At 38.9% G+C, this 25930-nt stretch overlaps 1 protein-coding gene across 1 annotated transcript in view; it reads right to left on the bottom strand.

The window, feature by feature from the left end:
• Positions 1-9701: 9701 nt before the first annotated feature.
• ece2.S (endothelin converting enzyme 2 S homeolog) overlaps positions 9702-25930 on the bottom strand; it is a 33419-nt gene continuing 17190 nt past the window's right edge. The window contains exons 8-19 of the mRNA XM_018265581.2: positions 25686-25874; positions 22405-22547; positions 22166-22280; positions 21713-21823; positions 21491-21589; positions 20728-20805; positions 18657-18760; positions 16268-16378; positions 14943-15010; positions 14196-14386; positions 12843-12938; positions 9702-12737 (exon numbers count right to left, since the gene is read on the bottom strand). Of these exons, the coding sequence (XP_018121070.1) occupies positions 12561-12737; positions 12843-12938; positions 14196-14386; positions 14943-15010; positions 16268-16378; positions 18657-18760; positions 20728-20805; positions 21491-21589; positions 21713-21823; positions 22166-22280; positions 22405-22547; positions 25686-25874 (1482 nt within the window). The 3' untranslated portion in view covers positions 9702-12560. The remainder of the gene's footprint in view (positions 12738-12842; positions 12939-14195; positions 14387-14942; positions 15011-16267; positions 16379-18656; positions 18761-20727; positions 20806-21490; positions 21590-21712; positions 21824-22165; positions 22281-22404; positions 22548-25685; positions 25875-25930) is intronic.

The raw sequence follows: 25930 nt of genomic DNA, 5'->3' as shown, positions 1-25930 counted from the left end.
CCCAATTTGTAAATCAAGTTTTCCCCCCGAGTCTTGAAAACTTTGTGGTTTTCCTATAATTCTTAAAAGCTCTAAAAATTTGAGCTTTATTTAACCTCCTGTAGAAGTCAATGGGAGCTGCGCTGATCTTATTGGACCCCTTTTAAATCAATCCAGACTTTTACACAATTTTGTATTTTTTTTCTTCTTTAGGATTTGTCTGATATTTTTGAGGTATTTGTATTTTGTAGCGCATTGTTCCGTTTTTTTTTTTTGTTCGGACTTTTCATATTAGGATCTTTTATTACATTCTATGACATTTTGTGACTTGTGCGTCATGCACAATTAGGGTTGCCACCTGTCCGGTTTTGACCCGGATAGTCCGGTATTTTGAAGGACTATTACTATTTGGAAAACCCAGCAGGATTCCCCATGATTGACACGGCGATCAGTGGCGTTACTACCGGGGGAGCAGGGGGTGCAATTGGGCCAGGGCCCACACCCCCCTCAGGCCCCCCAGCAGCTCGCGCACCACTGACTTTGGGTGCCTCTAGTTACGTTGCTGATGGCGATTGACCAATCACCGCATCATAGCACCACCCCTTGGTCACGGGCCGCCCTCCATGTCATGGCTCGCCACGTCACGGCCAGCCCCCGTCAGGCTTTACTGGGGGGAAAGGTGGCAACCCTATGCACAATAATGCAGCATGAAAACATAATTGACTGCAATAAACTGCAATTCTAATGAGTATAAACAGGCAGAATTTAATGGAATCAATTAGCTGATGTTTTAAGATGGGCTTGTACCTGCATCTCAAAAGTGCAAAAAAAAAAAAGCCCTAAATCGCAATAACAGTTCTCCATTGCATGTCCATTACAACAAATAATCTGTTGTTATTCAGGCTCTTCACTTGGCACATGCACGTGACTTCACGTATGGGATTAAAATTCGAATGTGCGAATTCTGACACCAAAAAAAAATTTGGAATTCAAATTTACTATTCGACCCTTAATAAATCTGCCCCTATAACAACACTTTACATCATATTAAGTGGCATATTAAAGCACCTTGCCAAACTGGAATATATTTAAGTAAATATTGCCCTTTTACATCTTTTCCCTTGAGCCCCCATTTTATGAGATTCTCTGTGCTGCCTCAGAGATCACCTGACCAAAAATACTGCAGTTTAAACTTTAGGATTACCCAATGACATTATATATATATATATATATATATATATATATATATATATATATATATATAATATATAAAACATATATTATATGATTATTATATTATATGGAAAATTGTTTTACATGAAGCAGGGTTTTACATATGAGCTGTTTATGCAATACATTTTTATAGAGACCTATTTGATAGTATAGTTTTCCTTTAAAGCGGACCTGTCACCCTGAGAAATAATTCCAAAACATTTTCTATTGTGTTAGTTGAGTAAAATAAACTTTACTTCCAATCTGCATATCATTTAAATGTAGTTTACTTCAGTCTTGAAATTACATAATCACAGTAAGCAGGAAGTCTCCATTTTGTGGACACTAACATTAAGGCAAGTTGTGTATCACCACATAATCTCGTGTATGTGGCAGAATGGGGTAACTAATGCCCATGTACAGTGCCCTACACAATTACAGAGTGTGAGGAGAAAGGTGGAATGTGAACAGTGCAGAATGGAAAGTGAAAGCAAGGCCGGATGTCGGGGTGAGCGGACGCATACTCGTGGCTCTCTGCACCGGGACCTGGTGATTTAGCAGCTAAACAGAGAATACGGGCTACAATGGGTAAAACAAACAAAGCTTCTAATACCCCTGCAATCCAAAAGACCCCGGCTCCAAAAAGACGAAAGAAATAGCTGATTTCTTTGAAAAACCACCCGAGGCGTCTTCACAAGATCCCAATATGGCGGAGGATGGTGAAACCTCTTCCACCCAGGACTCGCCTTGCCGCCAGGTTACAGCGGTGAGTAACATACCGGAGTTGATTGCCAACCTCCCGACAAAAGATGACCTCCTCCAATTACTGACAGATATCAAAAGAGCCCAGCACAACGAAACGGAGATTCTCAAAACAGAACTGACGGCCATCTCCACGCGGCTGCTTAATTTGGAATCGCGCCAAACAGCAGTCGACTCCAGTCTGAGCGGGCATGGCGCACATGCAAGGCAAATTTACCTCCTGCGGAGAGGACTGGAAGATGCCGAAAACAGAAGCAGGCGGCATAACATCCGCATAAGAGGGCTGCCAGAGGATGTACAAACGGCGGAGGCCAAACAGCTACTTATTGAGCTTTTCAACGAGTTATTAGGCCGGGATAAAACTACCGATATCCCAATTGACCGCTTCCACAGAGTGGCGAGAGGAAGGCCGGGTAAGCCAAGAGACATCCACTGCTGTTTACACAGCTATACCACCAAGGAACAGATTTTGTCAAAGGCAAGGGACATTAAGAACATGAAAATAGAGGAGGATAACATCGAGCTTTTTCAGGATTTGGCACCCTCCACTGTTAACCAAAGACGGTTATTAAAAAAGGTGACTGGCAGGCTCCGAGATAGAAATATCCCGTATAAATGGGGTTTTCCATTCTCTTTAATAGCCACGCACAATGGGAAGAGCCACCTACTAAGAGAACCTGATGAAGATGAGAACTTTTTTCGCAGTCTGGGGCTACCTCCGGTAGACTTATCGGATTGGGCTCGGTACGTCTATGGCCCACAGCTACAAGACCAGCAAGAAGACCAGCCACGTGAGGGTTAATTTTCCCCTATGCTAAAGGCAGGATTTATGCCTTTGCCTGGAATCATCGTCTGACGCATGTATCAACGATAGCACGGGACAGCAGATAATTCTTTATTTCCCCCCCCCTTTTTTTTTTCTCTCCCTCAGAGTTGACAAAACATGGCCGGAACGGTTGATCATCCATTCCCCTTCCCGCCATTTGGCCACTTCTACGATCCGGGCTTCTTGCTTCAAGTGGGAGTGACGCATCGCTACTGGGAGAGTTTAATATTTTCCATCTTATCTTTTACAACACCGCTGCTAAACCCCGAAAGACGAAATTCTCTTGCAAGTACAGAATTTGGACTGTTCGGTTTCACCACATGCTCTGGGGACTCACTCACTGAACTTACTCGGCATCTCAGAATTTGGATGACGTCGTAGATGGGTTCGCATTATTAGTCTCATGAGTCATGTTAATTTTTGTTGTTTCAAATGTCATTGTTGTGATAGCCAGAATATCTGCATGATGTTCCTAATTCCCCCCCCTTTTTAATTTTTTTTTTTTTTGCCACTAAAAGGGCATGGTATAGTAAAGGATACTAATGTCATCAGGCACAAAGTTTGAAGCATTCTATACTGCTATTGTTATGCTTGTTACAATTGCTTTATATCTTTCAATTGTCCATTTGTTTCTGCTTTCTCGTTTAAGTTCCTGTTCCTGAGACACAAATTCACAGTTCTGATATTTAAGCGTACTATATGGAGTCTTCTCCCTGTAATATTCAATCTATAACGTACATTGGAGGTTACGCATATTGTCAAGTTATATATAAACGAGAAAACAGACTGCTGTCAATATGGTCTTTTGGCCTTTGCTTTGTATTATACGGGTAAACATCGCTCCCACTTACAGGCGTTTCCAGGTCCCGGGGCGGGACTCACGTTACTGTTGCCTGTCTCCCGCCACCTCCCCTCACACTACTCACTCTAAATTGTGGGCTACCCCCGGAGTGTATTGCACCGGGTGATAGCAGAGTCTTTTTTCACCCTTTCCGGCTAGAGTTAGCCACAACACCCCCTGTATTTTTGTTGCTTCCCTGGTTTCTTGCTCCCCCCCCTTTCAATTACGATTGAGACTAAGGGTAGTGGAATTCAGGCTTTGGGCATGAATAATTCGGTGACCTCTATTAACGTTGTCTCAATAAATGCTAATGGCTTGAACTCTCCCCAAAAACGGATTCTCTTGGCAGCGGAATTGAGAAAACATAGAACCCATGTTGCATTCGTGCAAGAAACTCATTTTAAAAGGGGCCATGTCCCCAAATGGAATAACAGATACTATCCTGAGTTATATGCTAATGCCCCCCAGGACACAAAAACTAGAGGTGTAGCCATATTGTTCTCAAAAGGTCTGAACCTTGCAGTTGAGGATACCAAAGTGGACACTAAAGGTAGATTTGTCTTTGTTAAAGGTCGTATTGGCCAACGCTTATACACATTTGCAACGGTTTATCTTCCCAATACTGACCAGGATAGGGAATTCCTGCGCATAACTCAGATATTACAAGAATTTATGGAAGGGATCCTTGTCCTTGGAGGAGACTTCAATGTCCCCATGGACCCTCTCCTGGATTGTTCAACAGGGAAAACCAGTACTGCACGGGCTATATGTTTAAAAATCAAACAACAGCTACATGACTTATTGCTAGTTGACGTATGGCGAACTCAACATATACAGGAAAAAGATTTCACTTATTATTCCGCTAGACATAATTCATACACTCGTATTGATTATTTGTTTGTTTCTCAGTATGCCTTAACAGAAATACAACATAGTCGCATCCATCTTAGAACGTTTTCTGACCATGCGGCAGTCTCTGTTAACATTGTAATACCAACCTCTACAAAACCATACTCCACTTGGAGATTTAATGAATCATTTCTACGGGACCCAACTATAGTGAAAGAAATTGCTACGAACCTACAAAATTATTTTAAGATAAATGCCACATCAGACATCTCACCCACAATATGTTGGGAAGCACACAAATGTGTGATACGTGGCTCCATCATTGAGATTGGTTCTAGACTTAAAAAAGCGCGGAATCATCTGATCGAACAATTGTTATCTAGAATTAAACTTCTAGAAACGCAGCACAAGCATTCATTGGCTCAACAAACTGCGCTGGAACTTGCTGAAGCTAGGGCGGAGTTGGGAGGCTTACTTAATGCATATACTAACAGAATACAAACGCTGATCAAACATACATATTACGAACACGGAAACAAATGCGGCAGGTTGCTTGCTAATGCCTTGAGACAAAAACTTGCCAAAAATTATATCCCCAAAAATTAAAACAACCACTGGTACGATAGAGTTTGTTAGTGAGAAAATAGCGAAAGAATTTGAAGCATTCTTTACTAAAGTTTATCAAATTGACCAGAATCCACATAACACGGGTAGTGCTTACCAAAACTTAGCCACCACTTTTTTGACTCAACAGAATTTACCCAAATTGTCTCAGGACATTAGCCAACAATTGGAGGCAAACATCACTCTGGAAGAATTACAGGCAGCCATCTTCTCTTCCCCAACAGGCAAGAGCCCAGGGCCTGATGGGTTCCCAATGTCCTATTATAAAGAGTTCCAACATATCTTGTCTCCCCACTTATGCAACTCCTTTAATGCCTTACAAACAAATGCTACGTTCTCCCCCCAATCATTAGAGGCGCAAATAACTCTTTTATTGAAGCCTGGCAAAGATCCTTCTGACCCAGGCAGTTACAGGCCGATTTCGTTGATAAACAATGACGTGAAATTACTAGCCAAAATTATAATGAAAAGAATGCAGCAGGAAAAATTGATAAATCCAGAACAAGTCGGTTTTGTGCCTAACAGGGAAGCCAGGGACAACACTAACAGATTAATAAACTTACTGTACCATGCGCAGACACGCTCTAAACAATTACTCCTGCTTTCCACGGACGCAGAAAAAGCGTTTGATCGCGTTATTTGGAAATTCATGTTTGATACCTTGAGACAATATGGCTTTGGACCTAACCTCCTTAAATGGATTCAGGCCCTTTATAACAATCCAACAGCTAAGGTGAAAGTCAATAATATCCTTTCCGAACCCATTGTCATCAAAAACGGTACGCGTCAAGGCTGTCCCCTTTCCCCTATGCTATTTATCTTGACCCTTGAACCTCTACTGCATGCAATTAGAAATATCCAGGATATTAAGGGACTTCTGATTGGTACCAGACACCATAAAACGGCGGCTTACGCTGACGACCTGTTATTCGTCATAACAAACCCTATCATTACAATTCCGAATCTTAATAATGTCTTAGCCAAGTACGGGGCTGTGAGCAACTTTAAAATAAACCATAATAAATCCTATGCCCTTAACATCTCCGTACCTGGTAGGACGATACAAGGGTTGTCTCTGAACTTCCCTTACAAATGGGCGTCTCATAGTATCACTTATCTAGGTCTTGCACTTACAAAAGATTACAACAACTGGGGTGAATTAAATTGCAAGAAAATAGACTCAGACTTGAAACGTTGGAAACTTAACACGCTTTCATGGTTCGGCCGCATAAATGTTGTGAAAATGAATATTCTCCCTAGACTGTTGTATCTTTTTCAAGCTCTTCCACTCAAATATCCTAAAGGGTGGATTGATAAATTTCAAGCATCCATCACGAGATTTGTATGGTTGGATAAACACCCCAGACTGGGCAGGCATATCCTCACTAGACCTAAAAGATTGGGAGGGACTGCATTGCCGGACCTACATAAGTACTATAAGGCAGCTATTTTGAATAGGATTTTAGATTGGTCTCATCATTTGGATAATAAGTTGTGGATCGAAATAGAGCAGCAGGCTACCTCAACGCACCTCTTACATCTCCCCTGGATTACTAAAATCAATAGACGAATTCTGACTAAGGGTCATCCACTTTTGGCTAATACCTTGGAGATATGGGACTCTCTTGATAAAAAATTTGGCACTACTACACATCCCTCTATTCTAACCCCGGTCACCAACAAAACATTGGCTAGTAGATGGTCATCTACAGAATATACACCTACTGGATAAGGGTAAACTGATCTCGAAAGAGAGAATTGAGGAGCTCCAGACTCTCACCCCGCTCCAACACTTACAATACGGCCAACTTAAACATTTCTATAACAAATTAGGTGGGGACAGAATATTTAGCAGAAAAATCTCAGATTTTGAGAAGTTATGTCACGTTAGTACGCCACCTAAACATACACTTTCGGCTATCTACAAAAATTTAATAGATGGAGCAATTATTTATTAAGAAGTGGACTAAAGAACTGAATCTAACGTTGACAGGGGAAGAATCGGTAGACATGGTAAACACATAATGAGAAGCTCCAGAATCCAGGAATTTAATTATAAAATCCTAACTAATTGGTATTATACACCTTCCAGGTTGCACAGAATGTTCCTGAATGCTACCTGTATATGTTGGAGATGTAAGGGTGGGGTTGGTACTATGTTACATATCTTTTGGTCATGCCCACTGATAGTACAATACTGGAGACAAGTGCTCCAATTGTGTTCTCATTTTGCTTGTGGCAGAGATTTGAATGATCCCTCATTTACCTTATTTACCTTATTTCACATGTCTCCTGAAGACAGGTTGCATTTCACTAACTCAGCCCTTCCTCACTTGTTGAACGCGGCCAAACTTCTGATTCCCAGACACTAGAACACCCAGCAGGTACCGACAATCAGGGATTGGATTAATACAGTGAATGAGATTCAACAATTGCACGGAAAAGCAATTTAGGGAGTATTCTGCCCAGTGGATGTCATGGATTTTATTTAAAAGCGAACAGGAGTATAAACAACACCTATTGTGAAATAGCCTGACTAGGATTTCTAGTATGGTACACGATGCACAATATGCATAATATCACTACCCATGGAGCTAACTTGATTGCCCTTTCCTCGCTCTTCCCCTCCCACCCCCTGTAACCCCCATTGTGTGACATGGTTGTTGTTGTATTGTTTACTTGAGTGAGCGACACTTGTAAGTACGTAAATTGTTCATGACTGTACTTATCAATGCTGCAATATAATGTTGTATAACCTTTTGTTTAACAAATAAACATATATTTGAAAGCAACTGACTGTCCCACCTCTATGCCTCAGAGTATCCTCCGTCACTGTTCTCTGTATGTAAGCCTTAGATGGAATTGTTCCACTTGGGATGCCTTCCAGGAGAGATCCATGGACTTATGGGATAGACTTCTATCTAGAGGCTACAATATCTATTGCATTAAGACAGCATATGATAAGGCGGTGTTAAGTAATAGAGATAATTTACTTTTGATTAAAGGATATAGGAATAAGAACAAAGAAGTATATGAAGCTAAAAAAACAAGATTTTTTTTGGAAGCCAAAGAGATACAGCATATTATTTCGAGACATTGGGGAATATTGAGATCGGATCCAATTTTATCACAATTGGATCCTAAGAAACCACAATATGTTTACAAACGTGGATATAATTTTAGAGATGTCAGCGAGTATGTTACCAGACATAATGTGGTGCTAATATCTGTTAGTGTTGTAGATTTATAGAAGTGTCAAGGGAAACCGAGAGTACAGTGATGGGTAAAAGTTTTAGGTGTAAAACATATGTAAACTATTGTACGTTGAATGTTATATGTCTGGCCACTTGCTGATATGGCAAACAATATTTTGGCAAGACAAGTAGAGCAGATTAGTCCTCCGCTATAGCGAAACATGTAATTGAGGAAAATAGTGCTAATGAGTGTTGTCTTGTTCCAGGCAATTGAGACTGTGTATTTGGGAAAAGGGAAAGGAGACATTAATAGAATATTGTCCCAAAGAGAAGTCAAGTGGATATCTATATTGGATGTGACATAAGATTTTTTTATGGATCAGATTTATCATGGTAAAAACTCGTATGCTTAAATAATAGTTGGGTAAATGTGCTGACCATTGAGATAATGAATATTCATATGTAAGAGTCACATGATATCTCTGTATACCATTATCGTATTTTAACGTGTTTTGGCTTAGTATCACATGGTGTGTTGTTAATATATGCACTTTGTTGTGATCATTTGATTACATCAATAGAGTATATGGATTCAAATGATGTTTTTATGATACACATATCATAGGTTTTGTCACTATATTTTAAGACTATTTTAGCCATATTAAAATTGATTATATTATTATAACACTTTACTCTTTTAAAGGTGCCTTTTGTATTGATCATTATTATGTTATTCTTATCTTATTGTGTAATAGTGTTAATGATCTTTATTTACTTATCACGTGGTTTTTTAATGGAAACTTTATATAAGGAGTGGTATGTATTTGTGACACTATTTAAGCAGAGACGTCATGTTTAATAAACTTTGAGGAAGTGCTGAGTATAGAGGCATGAAACGCGTAAGTTTTGCATACCCACTGCCGGTTTGTTATCATTATGTGTGCTTTAATAAAGCCATGTTGATATTAAGTTAAGCATTCTCTGTTCGGCCATCGTCTTTTGGCGAGTATGTTCTTTGTATTCGTCGACAAAGTCAGAAAGGATTTGCTGAATTGCTGAGAGAAGACACAATGGGTTGGGTAAGCGCCGCCATTCCTACATCTTTTTGTTTGTTTTGCGGGTTCTATTAGCCTACACCTTGGGTTGGGGATAATATTTTTGGCCAACAGGTACCCTTTAAGCAGGGCAATAGCCCCAGGGAACAGCAGGCACAAGAAGGCTTCTGTACAAGGTTTCCCTTGTACCTGTGTGAGTTAAACTCTACCCCATATGTAGCCAGGCACAAATGCTCTGTAATAAATAATATCTGAAATCTTTAGCAGAAATAATATATTGTATCCTGCTGTTGCTGGCTTCATTATTACTGATGCTGAAGAAAAGTGACCGCAGTTAACTAAGTGAAGAGAAGCAAAGACAGATTCTGCTGAGTTTATTAGACATGTAAAAATAAAACATTTTTAAGTTACACAACATGGAAAAAAGCTACAAGCAACCAGAGAAGACAGTCCCCATCTACCTACCCAGTATAAATGGAGTGGCAGTAGATTTTATTTGTAGATTTACAGCTTCTATACATTTCCCACATTGTGAAACTGGCCAAAATAGGTAAGACTGGAGAGGACTCCTTGAGATTAAAGAGCACTGAGTGATGGATACCTCACAGGTCTTGCAATTTTCTTATTTCACCCATGAGTCTCTTACAGTGACAATACAGCTTGATATTTAAAAATCCAAAAGATCCACTTAAGTCTGCTCTTAACCCCATTTTGCTAATGAATGTGTTTAGAATACAGATATTATAAGCATGACCTATTAGCAGAAAACAATGGAAGTTAGGTCACAGACCATTAGTCTTCCCAGGTTTAATGCTTGTGCTGATAACTCTAGCTGCTTTCATGATGACCCCAGACATGCTAGTAGGTCACATGCTTAGTGCTGTCTCCTGAGTTAATTCATTTTACCTATCATACCAGCACAATAGTGTAAGGATTGATGCAGCAAATATGACAGTGTGTGAGGTAGGTGTAGGGAGCGGGCAAAGAATACAAATATCAATCATCTGATTTTGGAAATGCATACAGGACTCACCCAGCACTCCCTTTTGCATGGGATGGCACTGTTAGCCTACAGAACCTTAATGGCTGAACCTAAGCATGTTGTACTATTCCATTTACCCTATCAATGGCTTAACACTTAATTGCCTTATTGTGCTGTGATTTCAGTTATCTACCAGGCTTGTGCATCTTCAGTATGACGGTATCTTTTGTCAGAGCAGTGGATTGTTTGATGAGCATGGATAAAGACCTCTTCAAAGCATATTAAATAAAAATGTACATTCGACCCAGCACTATAAATCACTGAGCATCAGAATTTCAGCGATCAGACCGTCAATTGGCAGTGCAGTTATTGGTTACGTTTTCTAGGCACCACATCAGGCTTCCCTATAAATGGCAGTGATAAATGGATTTTTACCCAAATGTGGCTTTTTGGTCTCAATGAAAAGCGTGAGACATGCGCAGAACACCTTTTTTTCCCTGCAAAGTTTTTAAAATTATCCTATATGTGGTCATATATGTGACACTGAGTGGGGCTACCTACTTACTGTGACTAAATGTCGCAAGTTAAGGCAGGTTGTTTGTTTTCTGTTTTTCTTCCTCCTGAGGGGATGGGGTTGTCTTTCTTTAAAATATATAGCCCAGTCTTTCATTATCAGTTTATCCAGATTTTACACAAGGTCACACTAAAGCAACTTCCAAGGAAAGAATTTGGCATACATGGAAATCCTTTTTTTGGGATAAGGTGAAGGAGGGTGAGTTTGCAACATGTGTGGTAGCATTTATGAAGGATTTCACAAAATGGTTGATGTCCAGGAGCAGCATAGCAGAACCCAGTGATATTAGCATGTTATAGTCCCAGAAGCAAGATACCAGCTTGATATATGTTTCAAACAGTGCAAAGTGTAGTGGGGGGTAAATTGGCCCTCCCAGTGTAGGCACCCCCAAAACAGCAAACGGTCATGTGTATGGTGAGGCAGCAACATCAGCACGCAGTATTTTTCACTAACCAGGCAATAAACATACTGCACTCACGGCATTAAGTCAGTGCCCACTCAGTATTCATCTTTTCCCATGCATACAGCACACTTACTATTTCTTACCCTAAGGGTAAGGGCACACACTAAGATTCGGGGAGATTCGTCGCCTGGTGACAAATCGCCTCTTCTTGGGACAACTAATCTCCCCGAGAAGCCTTCCTGCCCGCTAGAATCTAAATCGCTGGCGGGATTGCACTCTGATCGATTCGTTTTCCGAAGTTTCCTCATGAGGCATCGTTCGGGCGACTTCGGAAACGAACCACTCTGATCTGTACTACATGATCACAAACACACAGGATTTGTTTAGGCAGTGCATCACTGAAATTGGCACAAATGACATGATTTCTGCTGTTTTTTCCCCTGCATGATCTCATTAGGATTACAGCTGCACCAATATATTGGGCCTGCACAAAGATGGCAATATCTGCTGATATATCAGCATATAGAGAATGTAACACATATGCAGTTTTATTTGTGAAGTACATTCGGTTATATAATGGTTGCAATGTTCTGTGTACAGCACTTATTTTTAAAATAATCCCACAATCTCTATTCTTACTTGTCCATCTACAACCCTGTTTTTAAAACCTTTGTACAGCCACATCCCAACCCACTTATGAGATTTGTTCAAACATATTTTCTTCTTCTAATCCGTTTGTAATCCACAGAGCTGTGGCAGACATCAAAGAGAATTATTTTAACTCCAAAGTCTAGCCCACAAAAGAGAGCATTTTAACAGTACGTCACAGAGAACATAAGTAATAGCGCCACAGTCCTCTTTACTAATCTGAATATAGTATTTTTTGCTAAAATTATTATAATTTATTTGTTTTTATTTTCAGGCCACACCATTTAGTAATGATTCTGCACTGGCAAGATTGTGTATTAATTATGACATGATGTCCAGAACCTACACAGTACCATTAAAGAAGAAAAGTTGGCATATATACGCCATATACTGTAAGAACTGTTGCTTGCTTACACCTAACCATCTATAGCTGACACTTTAATACCTGACACGCCCTGCAAAGGTTCTGATATTAGCACAAAGTGAAAAGCTTGGTCTGCCTCTTCTTATTCACACAGTACAACACTCGCCACATTCAGAAAATGCATTTATTCACATACAGCACATTCGTGCAGCATACAGTCACGCATGATCATGCAAGAATTGCCTTTTTACCAAACATCACAGTGTTTTCCAGGATTCATGGGAGTGCCTTTGGGACAGTTAAAATGTTCTGCAAAGTCCTTGGAGTTTGACAGAGTACCAATGACCCTGTATTTAGCTGGGCTGTGGGGATCTGTAACCAACCCCTCATGGGAGCTCTCCGGGGTCCGAACGGAGCACCATACCTGTAGAGGAGAGTTGAATGAGTAGTATATAATATTTGTGACTAACCTTTGGTTCATATTATTCATTGTGTTTGGGGTCAATCAGCAAGCAGTGGAAATCTGTACCTGTGCAAATCCCACAAAAAAGAGCTGGTGGTTGGTGAGTCCAACTCCTGGCAGCTGTTTTTCCTCGCCATTCTTAACCAGCCACGATTTGTAGGCCTTAAAACAAAGAAAACATTATGAAACCGTTTCTTTATAGCAGCGTACTCCAATACTTAAATTGTTACATACCGTATAACGTGCACACAATATGTTGGGTGTATATATAACAGATTAAGTAATGTATGTATATATACGACTAATTATACCTTAGGATCAAATACCATGTACAGTTTTATTATTGTGATTTTAAAGGAGAACCAAACCCTAAAATTAAATATGGCTAAAAATTGAATATTTTATATACTGAACTTATTGCACCAGTTTCAGCTTGTCAACAGCAGCAATGATCCAGGACTTCAAACTTGTCACAGGATGCCACCATCTTGACAAAAGTGTCTGCGACACTCACCTGTAATATAAGGTGACGCTACAAGGCTGATGATTAAATTCTGATGCTAGTTGCACTGGTTTTTGTGCTTATCTGTATTAATTACTAATCAGCCTTATATTGTGATATTTATATTTTATGCATGCTGCATATTCTAAGTCTGTCCCTAAGCTCAGTAAGTAACAGCAGCACAGAGCATGTGCAGTGAATCAGCAGAAAAAAACATGGGGAGCTACTGGGACATGGTTACCTAGGGCTGGTACAGAAACCTAAAACATAATGTACAACATTTCTAGCCTAATGGAGTCTATGGGAGATGTCCATTCCATAATTCAGAGCTTTCTGTATTTTTGCATAATGGATCCCATATACTGTATGTACATTGTTTAATTTAGTAATTACCACACAACCATGATCCACAAATGATAGAATTGCACTCACCCCTATGTAAATATTGCACGTGCTTGAGCCACATACATGAAGTAAATTAGGCAATTTCAAATTCAAAACAAGTGTTTAGCACATCAGGCTGAATAAAATTTATGGGCATTCCTTGTAAGTCCACTAATGAATATTAATGACCGGAAAACAAATTTTGCATAATAAAAGAAAATGTTATTCTAAGCAACGTTCCAATATACAGTAATTATGGTTTCAAGTTATTTGTAAATGTATTTGCAATTGAAAATGTTTTTTGCACTCACTCTAGATGTGCTAGTTTCAAGGCTCCCTTAGCTCATAACAAGGTTACGGATGAATGACAATGCATTTTTTTTAATATTCTGCCACTGCTGTAGAAAACTACAGAACATTAAAAAGCCATGTATCCAAACAATTCCCAGACTGGCAGGTGCTTGGAATCTCATCCACTTTTTCTGTTATGGAGATCAAGACCTGAGTGTGAGAACCACTGCACTAGCACTTACATGATAGGCTGCCTTCAAACCTCCGTTGTCTGCAATATTTTCCCCAAGAGTTTGCCTTCCATTCACACGTTCTCCGTTTACTGTGTAGGAGTTGTATTGATTAACCATACACTCTGTACGATTCTTAAACGCTTCCAAAGATGAATTTTGCCACCAAGGACGTAAATTCCCATCCTCATCATATTCCCGACCTAAGTGAAATGTTGTAAAAATGGAAACTAGTTATCCATGTTATTGTTGCTGGGTATTAGATATCACATTACGTGTGCTCCACAATATCACCCCATTATTGTGTGTTCTAACATTACCCAAAATACAAGGAAACCCAAGAGGTAAACAAATTTAATTTAAAACTGAAACATGAAATACTAAGGGTCAGATTTATTAAAGGTAGAATTGAAAATTTAAAAAATTCGAATTTCAAGAGAGACTTGGGCAGGAAGTGATGTCACAACCATCTAATATGGCAGCTGCTATCCTAAACAAACAAGAGAGAGCTTCTAGAGCTGTTTCCTTACATATGGTAAAGGATTCTGCAGATTAAATAAAGTATTATAGCTTGCACTATTGTGGCTAATCTTTTGGTAATAAACTGCTTTGGTAGCTTTCCTTCTCCTTTAAATGCATTTGGCGAATTAATGCTGAATTTTCCCGAATCCTCAGCAAAGCGGGTCTGATTCGCCCATCACTAAAAGCAATTCATTTATCACCGCTTTGTGTTCACTTCTGTATAGATTTAATGCTTACCCTGATCATCAAAGGCATGGGTTAGTTCATGTCCCATCACAACACCAATGCCACCAAAATTTAGAGCCCTGAAAAAAAGAATTATTGGAAGATTATTGTAGGGGTGCCACAAAGGTCTGTACTTAGTCTTTTGTTGTTCTTCCTGTACACTGTCTTTGGGTGATCACATCGGCTCATTTGGCTTTAATTGTCATCTGCATGCTGATGATACCCAAATATAGACTGTAAGTTCTATGGGGCAGCGGCCTCCATTGTTTTGTTTCCTTGACACTAAGGACTTATGGGCTTATTTATCAAAAATTGAATTTGGGAGATTTTAGGAGCAGATTTATCAAAATGTGAGTTTAGAGCTTAATAAATAAAAACGTACCCACATTCTATTCATTCCTATGGGATTTTTAGAATCGTATTTATCGAATGGTGAGTTCTAATTTTCACCCATTGATAAATACAATTCTAAGAATCCCATAGAAATTAATAGAACGTGGGGGAATTTGTGAGTTTTGTGCAAAAAAAACTTGAATTGTGGCAAAAAGTCGAATTTGAACACTGATAAATCATCCCCTAAATCTTTATTGTAATTGTATGGCCCACTGTTTGTTCTAGTAATTTATTGTTCTGCTGTTCAGTGCCTCAAGGAGCCCTATAAAAATATACATACATTCATACTAAAGGGTAGAAGAGACATTTTATGTTGTTTCTAAAACAATAGTAGCTGGTGCCATCTAGTAGATGCATATTCATATACAGTTATTTCCAACAAATGGAAACATTACAGTGTGCTTTATGAGAAAATGTAATAAATGTCATAAATGGAAAGAAATTCCCACAAATACTTACATGCAAAGTAATATTCAGTATTAGACAGCTGTTACATTGCAAATTTAAGTTGTGTACAGAGCATTTTTAAAGACCTGCTTATAGGAGAACTAAAGCCTAAACATTTTTTTTACTATGCTGCGTTGGTTCCAGCACGTAAAATAATTGTCTGAATCCTTTCACCTGCATACCATTTGCAGAGGGAACTTGGGATTTTGCTGATTTGGCTACCATAGAGCAGAAAATGAGAGCAACAAAAATGTTGGTAAACCGAATCTGCACAGAATCAAACATGTTTGTAAATGTTTATAACTTATTTTAAATGGGCTGCATGGTGAGTTGGGTTAAGGCCAACTGCCATTGCTAAGCATTATTGTTGTCAGTTCAATAATTCAATTTTTGGTGTGCTGAGGTTGAAAGCTATACAGACCGTGAGAGTTGGTAAAGCCAAATACCTTTTGTGCATGTGCTTACATATTTGCATGCAAGTAAGAATATTTTCTTACTTTGGGTGGGTCGGAGCATAGAATGGAGCTTGAAGGATTCCAGCAGGAAATACAATTTCATTCTTGTTGGGCAGATAATAGGCATTAACTGTCTGAGGCGTCATACTCCATCTGTAGATATACAGAAAATGGAAAATGCAATCACGAGGAGAAGTTGTGATAGAAAGTATTTTTATTCTGGAAGAAAATATATTAAAGGGATTGTTCACCTTTAAGTTAACTTTTAGTATGATGTAGCGATATTCTGAGACAATTTGCAATTGTTTTAATTTTTTATTATTTAAGGTTTTTGATTTACTTAGCTTTTAATGTCCCATTTAGCTTTTTATGTTTTAGTCCCATGTGGCCAGTGGCTTAACTTTGTGTTACTGGGCTCCACAGCAAATTCATTTTAGGACCCCCCAATATATCCAGAGGTTGTCTGGTTTACCAATATAGTTGTTGAAATTGCTCCCTAATTAGGGCTTCATGGGGCCCCTATATCCCCTGGGCCCTCCTGCTGCAGCAGGGTCTGCTGTCTCTGTAGTTACGCCCCTGCATGTGATTCCCTTTAAAGTGGCTGACTAACTCAGAGTTAGAGTTAGTATAGCAAGAAGTTGGGTTCTGTTCTGACATCTGCTCACTCCAGCCTTTATAGATAACATTTTGGCTAACTATATTAGAAACATTTTTTATTTTGCACAGCCTATTTACCCAGTTTTTAATTTTACACTGAGTGTACCCTTTAAGATGGCCATACATGTTAAAACCCAGTCATATAGCGCAGCCAGTAAGCTGCTGCATCATTCTGGAGGGGCTCAGTCAGACGCTTTTATCATCACATGCATGGCTACCCTAACATATATACCACTTATTGTAACTAAACTGTTACAAAAATATTTTCACTGTAAAAATTGTGTGGGAATTGTAATATTTGTTTCCTTGTATATTATGTAGAGTGAAACCAGACAGCATTAACCATTCCACCCCAGATAATGGATCCCTGTTGTCCCTATTGTAAGAGGAAGCAAAAGCCACGGCTCTCTGTAAGGTAAGTCTTTCCCAGATACACATAGCTAGCCCCATGTCCTCTTGTGAGAGCTGTAACATGTCTGGAAGCTACAGACAGGTTCAAATAAGCATTCTTATAAAATAGCCTCACAGACAGTTTTAGTTCTAAATGACCTTACTAGAGTTTAGGTCTATTTGGTCCCTATGGCTGAAATTTCCACTGAGTGGCCAACTCTGCATGAACTGTTGGTTTGCTAAAATAATCAATCCCTGCTCTGTATTTGTAGTTGAGACTGATCTCTTTCTGGCCTACAACTTAGCTGCAAAAAGTCTTGATCTTCATAGAGAAGATCAAAGGCCACCAGCCCAGACTGTGCCCTGCCAAAAGGAAAATCCTAATGACTCTGCAACCACAATAATTAAACTTACATACCCCAGCAACCATCAGTAGAACATAGCACTTGGCACTTTTACCTCTACCAAAAGAACATCAAAATGCAGGCTGCAGTGTTGACTTAAACATATACAGGTGTATTTGCATTGCAGAAGAAATATACAGCATACACAATTTTACTAACTAAGCTGATTTTTTTAACCAATACCTTAAAACCTGCAAGTTGGTAGAACCCTTACTTTTAGCCTTTGCTATATTTAGTGTAGGAATTAGGGAATACCTTAAAACACAGATACTGTATGTCTTACAAAAGTATCACAGTAGCACAAGTCCTATTCATTAAACTAATGCTGAGGGGGTGGGGCGTATATTGCTCCTTAAAACCCTTAAACTCTGGTAATCCTATCTTGCTCCTTTCTGTGAACGGCTGTCATCAGACTGAATCAACACATTAAGAGGAACAGTAACACCAACAAATGAAAGTGTTTTAAATAAAAGACAATATAATGTACTGGTGCCCTGCACTGGCAAGATTGGTGTGTTTACTTTAGAAAAACAATTACAGTTTATATAAACAAGCTTCTGTGTAGCTAAGGGAGCAGCCATTCAAGCACAGGATACTAAGATAAGTTCTGAAAAATCCCAATGTTATCTGTTATCTGCTGTGTATCCTGTGCCTTTTCGCCTTTTCAGTGTTGAATCGCTGCCCCCATGGCTACACAATAGCTTGTTTATATAAACTATAGTTGTGTTACTGAAGCAAAACACCAGTTGTACCAGTGCAGCACAACAGTACATTATATTTTTGTTACTTTTGGACACTTTAATTTTTTGGTGTTACTTTTCCTTTAACATCATCTATAGGAATGAACTTGCCTATATCTACATCTCTATCTACTGTAATACTCTTATCTAATGTAAAAGTGCACTTGATTGTTTGCAGTTTTTTGTATTTATTTGTAGGTCAGTCTGTATACTGTATATAAATGTAAAATTTTGTCTTACTGCTCCCGATTTGGAGGTTTTCTTAGCTGCTCAGCCATCAACTTTGCTGAGAAGTTGTAGAAATTTAGCATGTTCTGGAAGACTGCGTCCTCCGATACCTCAAACTGTAAATAAGCAAATGGAGAGGGAAAGACAAGAGTAGTGCGGATGTACAGATAAAGGAGTTTACACAAGTCATGAGATAGTGACTGGTAGGATGGTATAAGGAAAAACATAGAATGTAACACGAACTACCTCCTCGGTTCATCCACTGATACTAAGTGCCGGAGAACTAAACCCTAAAAAATAATACGGCTAAAAATGCCATGTTTCATATAATGAACTTATTGCACCAGCCTCAAGTTTCAGCTTCTCAGTAGCAGCAATGATCCAGGTCTTTCTCAGTGGGTTCTGAGCAGCTGTGAAGCTAAGCTTAGGGGTCATCGCAAATTTTCAAGCAGAAAATGAGGTTGGCCGAAATCGCCCGTGGAGTTCTACCCTTAGTGAAAAATGTAATGTATAAAGACTGGCGTGACAATGTCTACCATAATAACACTACTTCCTGCTTTTCAGATCTCTTGGTTTCCACTGATTGGTTACCAGGCAGTAACCAAACTGAGACTTGAGGAGGGGGGGGGGTCACATGGGCTGTTGCTTTTCAAACTGAGCTGAATGCTAAGGATCAATTGCAAGCTCACCGAACATTTATGTCCCATGTGGCCCCCTTTCAAGTCGCTGACTAACTCCGAGTTAGAGAGCTGAAAAGCAGGAAGTAGTGTTCTGGCTATTATGTTAGACATCAGCTCACTCCAGCCTTTATGCATTACATTTTTGCCTAACTAACTATATTAGAAACTTTTTTTTATTTTGCACATACTATTTATTTAACCAGTTTTTATTTTCACACCTAACTCAAATTAGCCCCTAAGGACATACTATATAGCATTTTGCATTCATGCCAGTGGAAAAAAGAAATACATTTTATGTTGCAGCAAAACAGACAGGCACACAAAAGGCAGATTTTGGTAGAAAATGCACAGATACACATTTTTTCAGCCAAAATCTTCTTGTAGAGAAAACGCCAAGGGGCAGATTTATCAACAACTTAATTCTGAAAATTCGAATTTCCTAAATTTATTACTTTATTTATTATTAAGCGCAAAAAACTATATATTAAAATTCAGCATCTAACAGCTGGCAAGTTTGTGTAGAAAGCAATGGGAGTTGCATTAGAAAAATTCAAGCTATTTTTTAATTTGAGTTTTCAAATTGAATTCAAAATTTGGGCAAGTTCATTGAAAATATGTACAATATGCATTTTTTAAATTTTTCCACATGTATTTCATGTTTTCTAATAACAGTAGTAAAATAGTAAGTAAGGTTGAAGTGACAATATAAAAATATAAATGAGAAACAAATTCAAGTAATATAGTAAATATGACATGAAGATATTGTACCTAAAGGAACATTAACACCAAAAAATCAGTGTCCTAAAGTAATGAAAATATAATGTACTGTTGTGCTGTACTGGTAAAATGAATGTGTTTACTGCTTTGTAGCCATGGGGGCAGTCATTCAAAGCTGAAAAAGGAGAAAATGCACAACCACAGGATACACAGCAGATAACACCAAAGAATCAAAGTGTCCTAAAGTAATGAAAATACAATGTACTGTTGTGCTGCACTGGTAAAACGAATGTGTTTGCTTCAGACACACTACTATATAAACAAGCTGCTTTGTAGCCATGGGGGCAGCCATTGAAAAGCTGAAAAAGGAGAAAAGGCACAGGATACACAGCAGATAACAGATAAGCTCTGAAGCATGCAATCAGATTCTTCAGTAATTATCTGTTATCTACTGTGTGTCATGTGCTTCAATGGCTGCCCCCATGGCTACACAGTGGGTTGTTTATATAAACTATAGTTGTTTATTGTGAAGCAAATACATCAGTTTTGCCAGTACAGGGCACCAGTACATTATATTGTCTTTCCATTAAACCACTTAAATTTTTTTGGTGTTACTTTCCTTTAACAAAGGAACAAATATATAATAAAGAAAAATGGCTTTCCCTATGCACATATTATCTTCTTACCCCATCATAAACCTCATCCAGTTCTTTAGTGTCCAGAATAAAGTCAGGAAACCCAATCATATCATATATGGCATCTGCCTAGAAAAAGAAAATATTAGGATCATATTCTATGATGCTGTTTATGAAATATCACCTCTGAGTTTTCCAGGTATCCCTTGAGCCACTGAGTGGTTTCATGTGCATAGCAGAACTCCCTGTACTGCACATGTGCCTAGCTTGAAACAGCACAGGGACACTTTAAAGCAGCCAAGAAAATGCCAAGCCAGCCCATTGGTCCACCACCTCTCACACTCTGCTACCTCCTCCACTCACAAATATCATCCACCCAAGCGACTTGCAATACCCACACTAGCAACCAACAAGCATTACTGGGGACTAGGCAGCTGAGCAGCTACTTAAATCTCCCAAAATTAAGGTTATGACCAATCAATGTGTTAAAGTTAGTAGCTAAGGCAAGTTGAAAACCACATGCTAACACCTGGGGGAAGTTTAAAAAAAAAAGAAGAATAATTAAAAAAAAAAAGCAATGTGCCCCCTCATGGAACCCTCCAGCTCAGAAATGTAAGAGATGAGGGGGGAGGTGGTTGGCATCTTATATATACATATCATTTATTTATATATTTATATATATATATATATATATATATATATATATATATATATATATATATATATATATATATATATATATATGATTCTCTGATAACATATGCTTTTGTTGTGTCATAATATTAATGTAGCACATGTACTATATCATACCTACCTTCTCCTTTGCAGCCCTCCTTGTCTTCTCATCCATCCATGTGAGGCCACCCAAAGTCAACTCAAAGGCACCTCTGATCTCTGTGATCATTTGCTCTGCCTTAAGAGAAGGGGTCAAGAATATAGTATTACATAGATAACATAGATGACCATAGATAGATAACATTGACCTTATTTGTCACATATTCCACAGATAGAATGTTTCCACCCCTCTGGCACTCACAATATTTTTGCTGTTCTTGTCGAAAGTGGACTTGACAAAGAGAGATCCTAGAGCAAACCCAAGTGTGTCATCGGTGTTAGACAAACAGGTCTGCCAGCGGGGAGTACAAGACTAAAAAAGATAAAATGGAGAAAGGAATGATGGCAATCTAATATAATGAGAACACAAAAAGAAAAACGGTGAGGATGGGAGTAAGTGACAATGTTATTTTTGGAGACAATGTAGCACCTTGACAGAAATAAAAGAGACAAAAAGTCAAATCATAAATCAAGCTAACAGCTATGCTTATTGGCTGACAGACATTACTACAGCAAACAAACAGCAGTTAGTTTGTTAAAAAAAATATAAGCAAATATCATATTGAGTTATACAGTATGGGTAATTGCAGTAATATACATATGCTGGTAAATAAGCAACATGTTGGGGGGAGTTTTTAAACAGACCATGAATCACCTTTTTTGCCCCATAAAGTGATTCAAGAAGCTTGTCCTGAGCTTTCTCAAATCGGGAGTCGAGACTGGATGACATCTTCTGCACCAAATTCCAAACCAAGTAATTATTAAGAATCCTACAGGGCAGAATAGATGTAAAACACTTAAAAAAGACAAAGTGCAAATAAGTGATGCCAATGACCAAATTAGCATGGAAAGCATATATATCTCAAAGAACAGACTGAGTAGTTTTAGGCTTACACAGGGTCAGTGTTGTTCACAAGTTCAGACACTTGCTGCAGATACTCTTTGCCATATACAACCACTGGTTCTGTGTCATTCAACTCCAGTGGAGAGAGAGCAAAAGTCAAATAATCCATCCAATCAAAAGCAGGTGCCAGACTCTGCAAAGACATATAATAACATGAACAAGAAAATGTTGCTGTGCATGGTATATTTGTAGTAAATACAGCGGTGCTTGAGTCCTACAAGTAGATAAAGAAAACTGTTAAACAAATGAACACAAATTATTATATTTGGTCATATATTTATTGAAAAAAAAGATCCAAATAACATATCTGTGTGTGCAAAAGTAAGTGAATCAGTATTCACTTACTTTTACTCAATATTTGATGTGACCCCCCAATAACTGCAACAAAACATTTGCGGTAACTGTTGATCAGTCCTGCACATTGACTCGGAGGAATTTTATCCCATTCTTCCATACAGAATAGCTTCAGCTCTTGAATGTTGGTGGGTTTCCTCACATGACCTGCTCGCTTTGCAATTTTTTTCAATTGGATTAAGATCAGGACTTTGACTTGACTGCTTCAGGACATTCACTTTATTCTTCTTTAACCATTCTTTTGTAGAACAACTTGTGTGTTAAGCACATACATTGGGTTTGGTGACAGGGAAGGTATGTGCCTGGCACTCCCCAAGCTTTGCACCCTAGGCATGTGCCTCTTCTACCTACCCTTAGTTCTGGCCCTGCCACTGTCTCTTGAGCTTCATTTCACAGACCGATGTCTTGACAGTTTCCTTTAGAATTCTCTGGTGTAGTTCAGAATTCATTGTTCCATCAATGGCAAGCTGTCCAAAACAAACTGAAACCAGAACACTCCCACCACTGTATTTCACAGATGAGATAAGGTTCTTATGCTGCAATGCAGTGTTTTTTTTCTCCGAATTTTACACTCCTCATTTAAGCTAAATGGTTCTTTTCTGGATTCATCCAGCCACAACACATTCTTCCAGTTCCTTCTGGTTTATCCACATGATCTTCAGCAAACTGTAAACAGTCAGCAATATTTTAGGGAGAGAGCAGTGGCTTTCACCTAGCAACTCTTGCCATACACACCATTGCTGTTCATTGTTTTGATGGTGGACTTATGAACATCATCATTTGCTAACATGAGACAGGCCTTAAAGGAAAAGGAAACCCTTTACTACAGGATGTTCCTAGGTTATAGGGAACCCTTTGTTATTCCTAATCGCTCGCTTTATATTTCAAAATACCTTTTGATTTTCTTTCAGTGTCATCGTCTGTGTTAAAGAAAGTAAGTTGGCAGGCACCATTTTTTAAAAGTTTACATCACCAATATGGCCCCCATGATTACACTGCACGTGCCCAAAAGGCAGGACAAAACGTTGGCACAAACACACACCAATCAGCTCTTAAGGAGAATACATACAAAGGACTTGCTGATTTGTGTATGTCTTCCTGCTTTTGGCCCGTGTCACCATAGCAACCATGCGTTGCTATTGGTGCATGCTGAAGGCAGGGCGGACATTGCATGAATCAAATTTGCAAGCACTACTTCATGATCTTATGTTATGATTATGCGCTGCTTATTTTATGAGTATGCGCTGTGTATGTTATGAGTATGCACTGCGTACATATTCAGTTACATTGAGTAGGAGAAACAACAGCCTGCCAGAAAGCAATTCCAGCATGTGAAAGCACATGACTAGGCAAAATGACCTGAGATGGCTGCCTACACACCAATATTAGAACTAAAAAAAAATACATTTGCTTGTTCGGGGATGAAATTATATATTGTAGAGTGAATTATTTGCAGTGCAAATGGTGTAATTTAGAAATAAAAAATACTTCATAAAATTCATGACAGAATCCCTTTAAGTTTCTTAGAAGTTTTCCTGGGTCCTCAGACACCTCCTTTGTTTAAGCCATGATAAACATCCACAAATATGTTGCATGTGTGATCAGGCTTGCCTGGATCCCCATTCTTTAAATAAAAAACTCTCCCACCTGATTGTGATCTCATTGACTGAAAACATCAGACTGATGTCACCTTCAAATTGTATGTTTATGCAAAGGATTTACTTACTTTTGCCAGATGCAGATATGTTATTGGATTTTTTTTCAATAAATACATCACCAAATATAAAAATGTTTGTTTCATCTGTTTAACTATGGTTTCTTCATCATTTAAGGACTTCAATCAGGAGATGTTTTAGGTCACATTCATAAAAAAAAATAAGAACATTTTAGAGTTCACAAACTTTCCGCGCTGTCTTCATAAAAAATTGGCATGCTCGCGCCTCCGTGGTTGTGTGTGTGGGGGGGGGGGTTCGGGGGGATGCATGTACTATTGTCCCTATGCACACCAGGCCCTCCAAATATTTTTCTGTCGGGGGCCCGGCGCTCTGTTACTCCCCTGGTGTATAACCACTGTATAACCCTGGTGTATAACCCCTGATGCCCATCTCTGTTGCATGGAGTCAACCAACTTCTGGCACCTGTTACATTCCACAATTCTTCTGCATTTCTTGGTTTTACCGCAGAAACAGCATTTTTGATGTCACCCCACACATTTTCTATAGGATTAAGATCCAGGGATTGGGCTGGCCCTCTATATGGTCAATCTTGTTGGTCTGGAACTAAGATCTTGCTCATTTACCGTTATGTTTGGGGCCGTTATCTTGTTGAAACACTCATTTCAAGGGCATTTCCTCTTTGGCACAAGGCAACATGACCCCTTTAAGTATTTTGATGTATTGAAACTGACCCATGATCCCTGGTACGTGATAAATAGGCCCAACACCATAGTATGAGAAACATCCCCATATCATGATGCTTGTGTTCACATTGTACTGTGGCTTGAATTCAGTATTTAGCAAATGTCTTTTTTTGCAGCAATGGCACTTTGCAGGGGCTTCTCGCTGAGAACTTTATTAACACTGTAACTTACAACGACGCTCTATGATGTCATGACCCGCATTTTCCCACCATTTTGTATTTAAATGTTGGTTTTTGATTGTGATATGCACTTTGAGAAAGGCTAGAGGGCTAACTGAAACATTAGCAGTTTTTTTGCTGAATAAACACCTTTTTTTCACCTTGGATAAGACCTGTGAGTGCATGCCTTATTTGGGACAGATATACTGTATATATATATATATAAATATACATACTGTATATTGTAAAGGTCATGCACAATTAAGTTATTGTGCTTTTTTTTTTTATATTTTAACTACTTACTGCCTGCACTATTGTAGGTTTAATTTAAAGTTCTCACCTGCAGCTCACTGATTGTCATACGATTGTAAATTTTCTCTTCATCTCTCCTTTCATCTTGTGGAACTGTAATATTTGCCAGCATGGTCTCTAAATCCAGTATCTGCGTCATCTGCAGGTTTATGGAGCCTAGGCTTCCTCCAAGGAGTTCTCCCACACTCACCATGTACTGCAGATAGCTATCCAGGACCTAGAGACAGAATGCCAAAAATGAGTGCAACAGCCTTTCCTGCACAGGGCAGCTTC

The sequence above is a fragment of the Xenopus laevis genome, chromosome 5S (assembly GCF_017654675.1).
Source record: "Xenopus laevis strain J_2021 chromosome 5S, Xenopus_laevis_v10.1, whole genome shotgun sequence".
NCBI lineage: Eukaryota > Metazoa > Chordata > Amphibia > Anura > Pipidae > Xenopus > Xenopus laevis.
The sequence above is the reverse complement of the archived record's forward strand: the minus strand, read 5'-3'. Positions and strand labels throughout refer to the sequence as shown.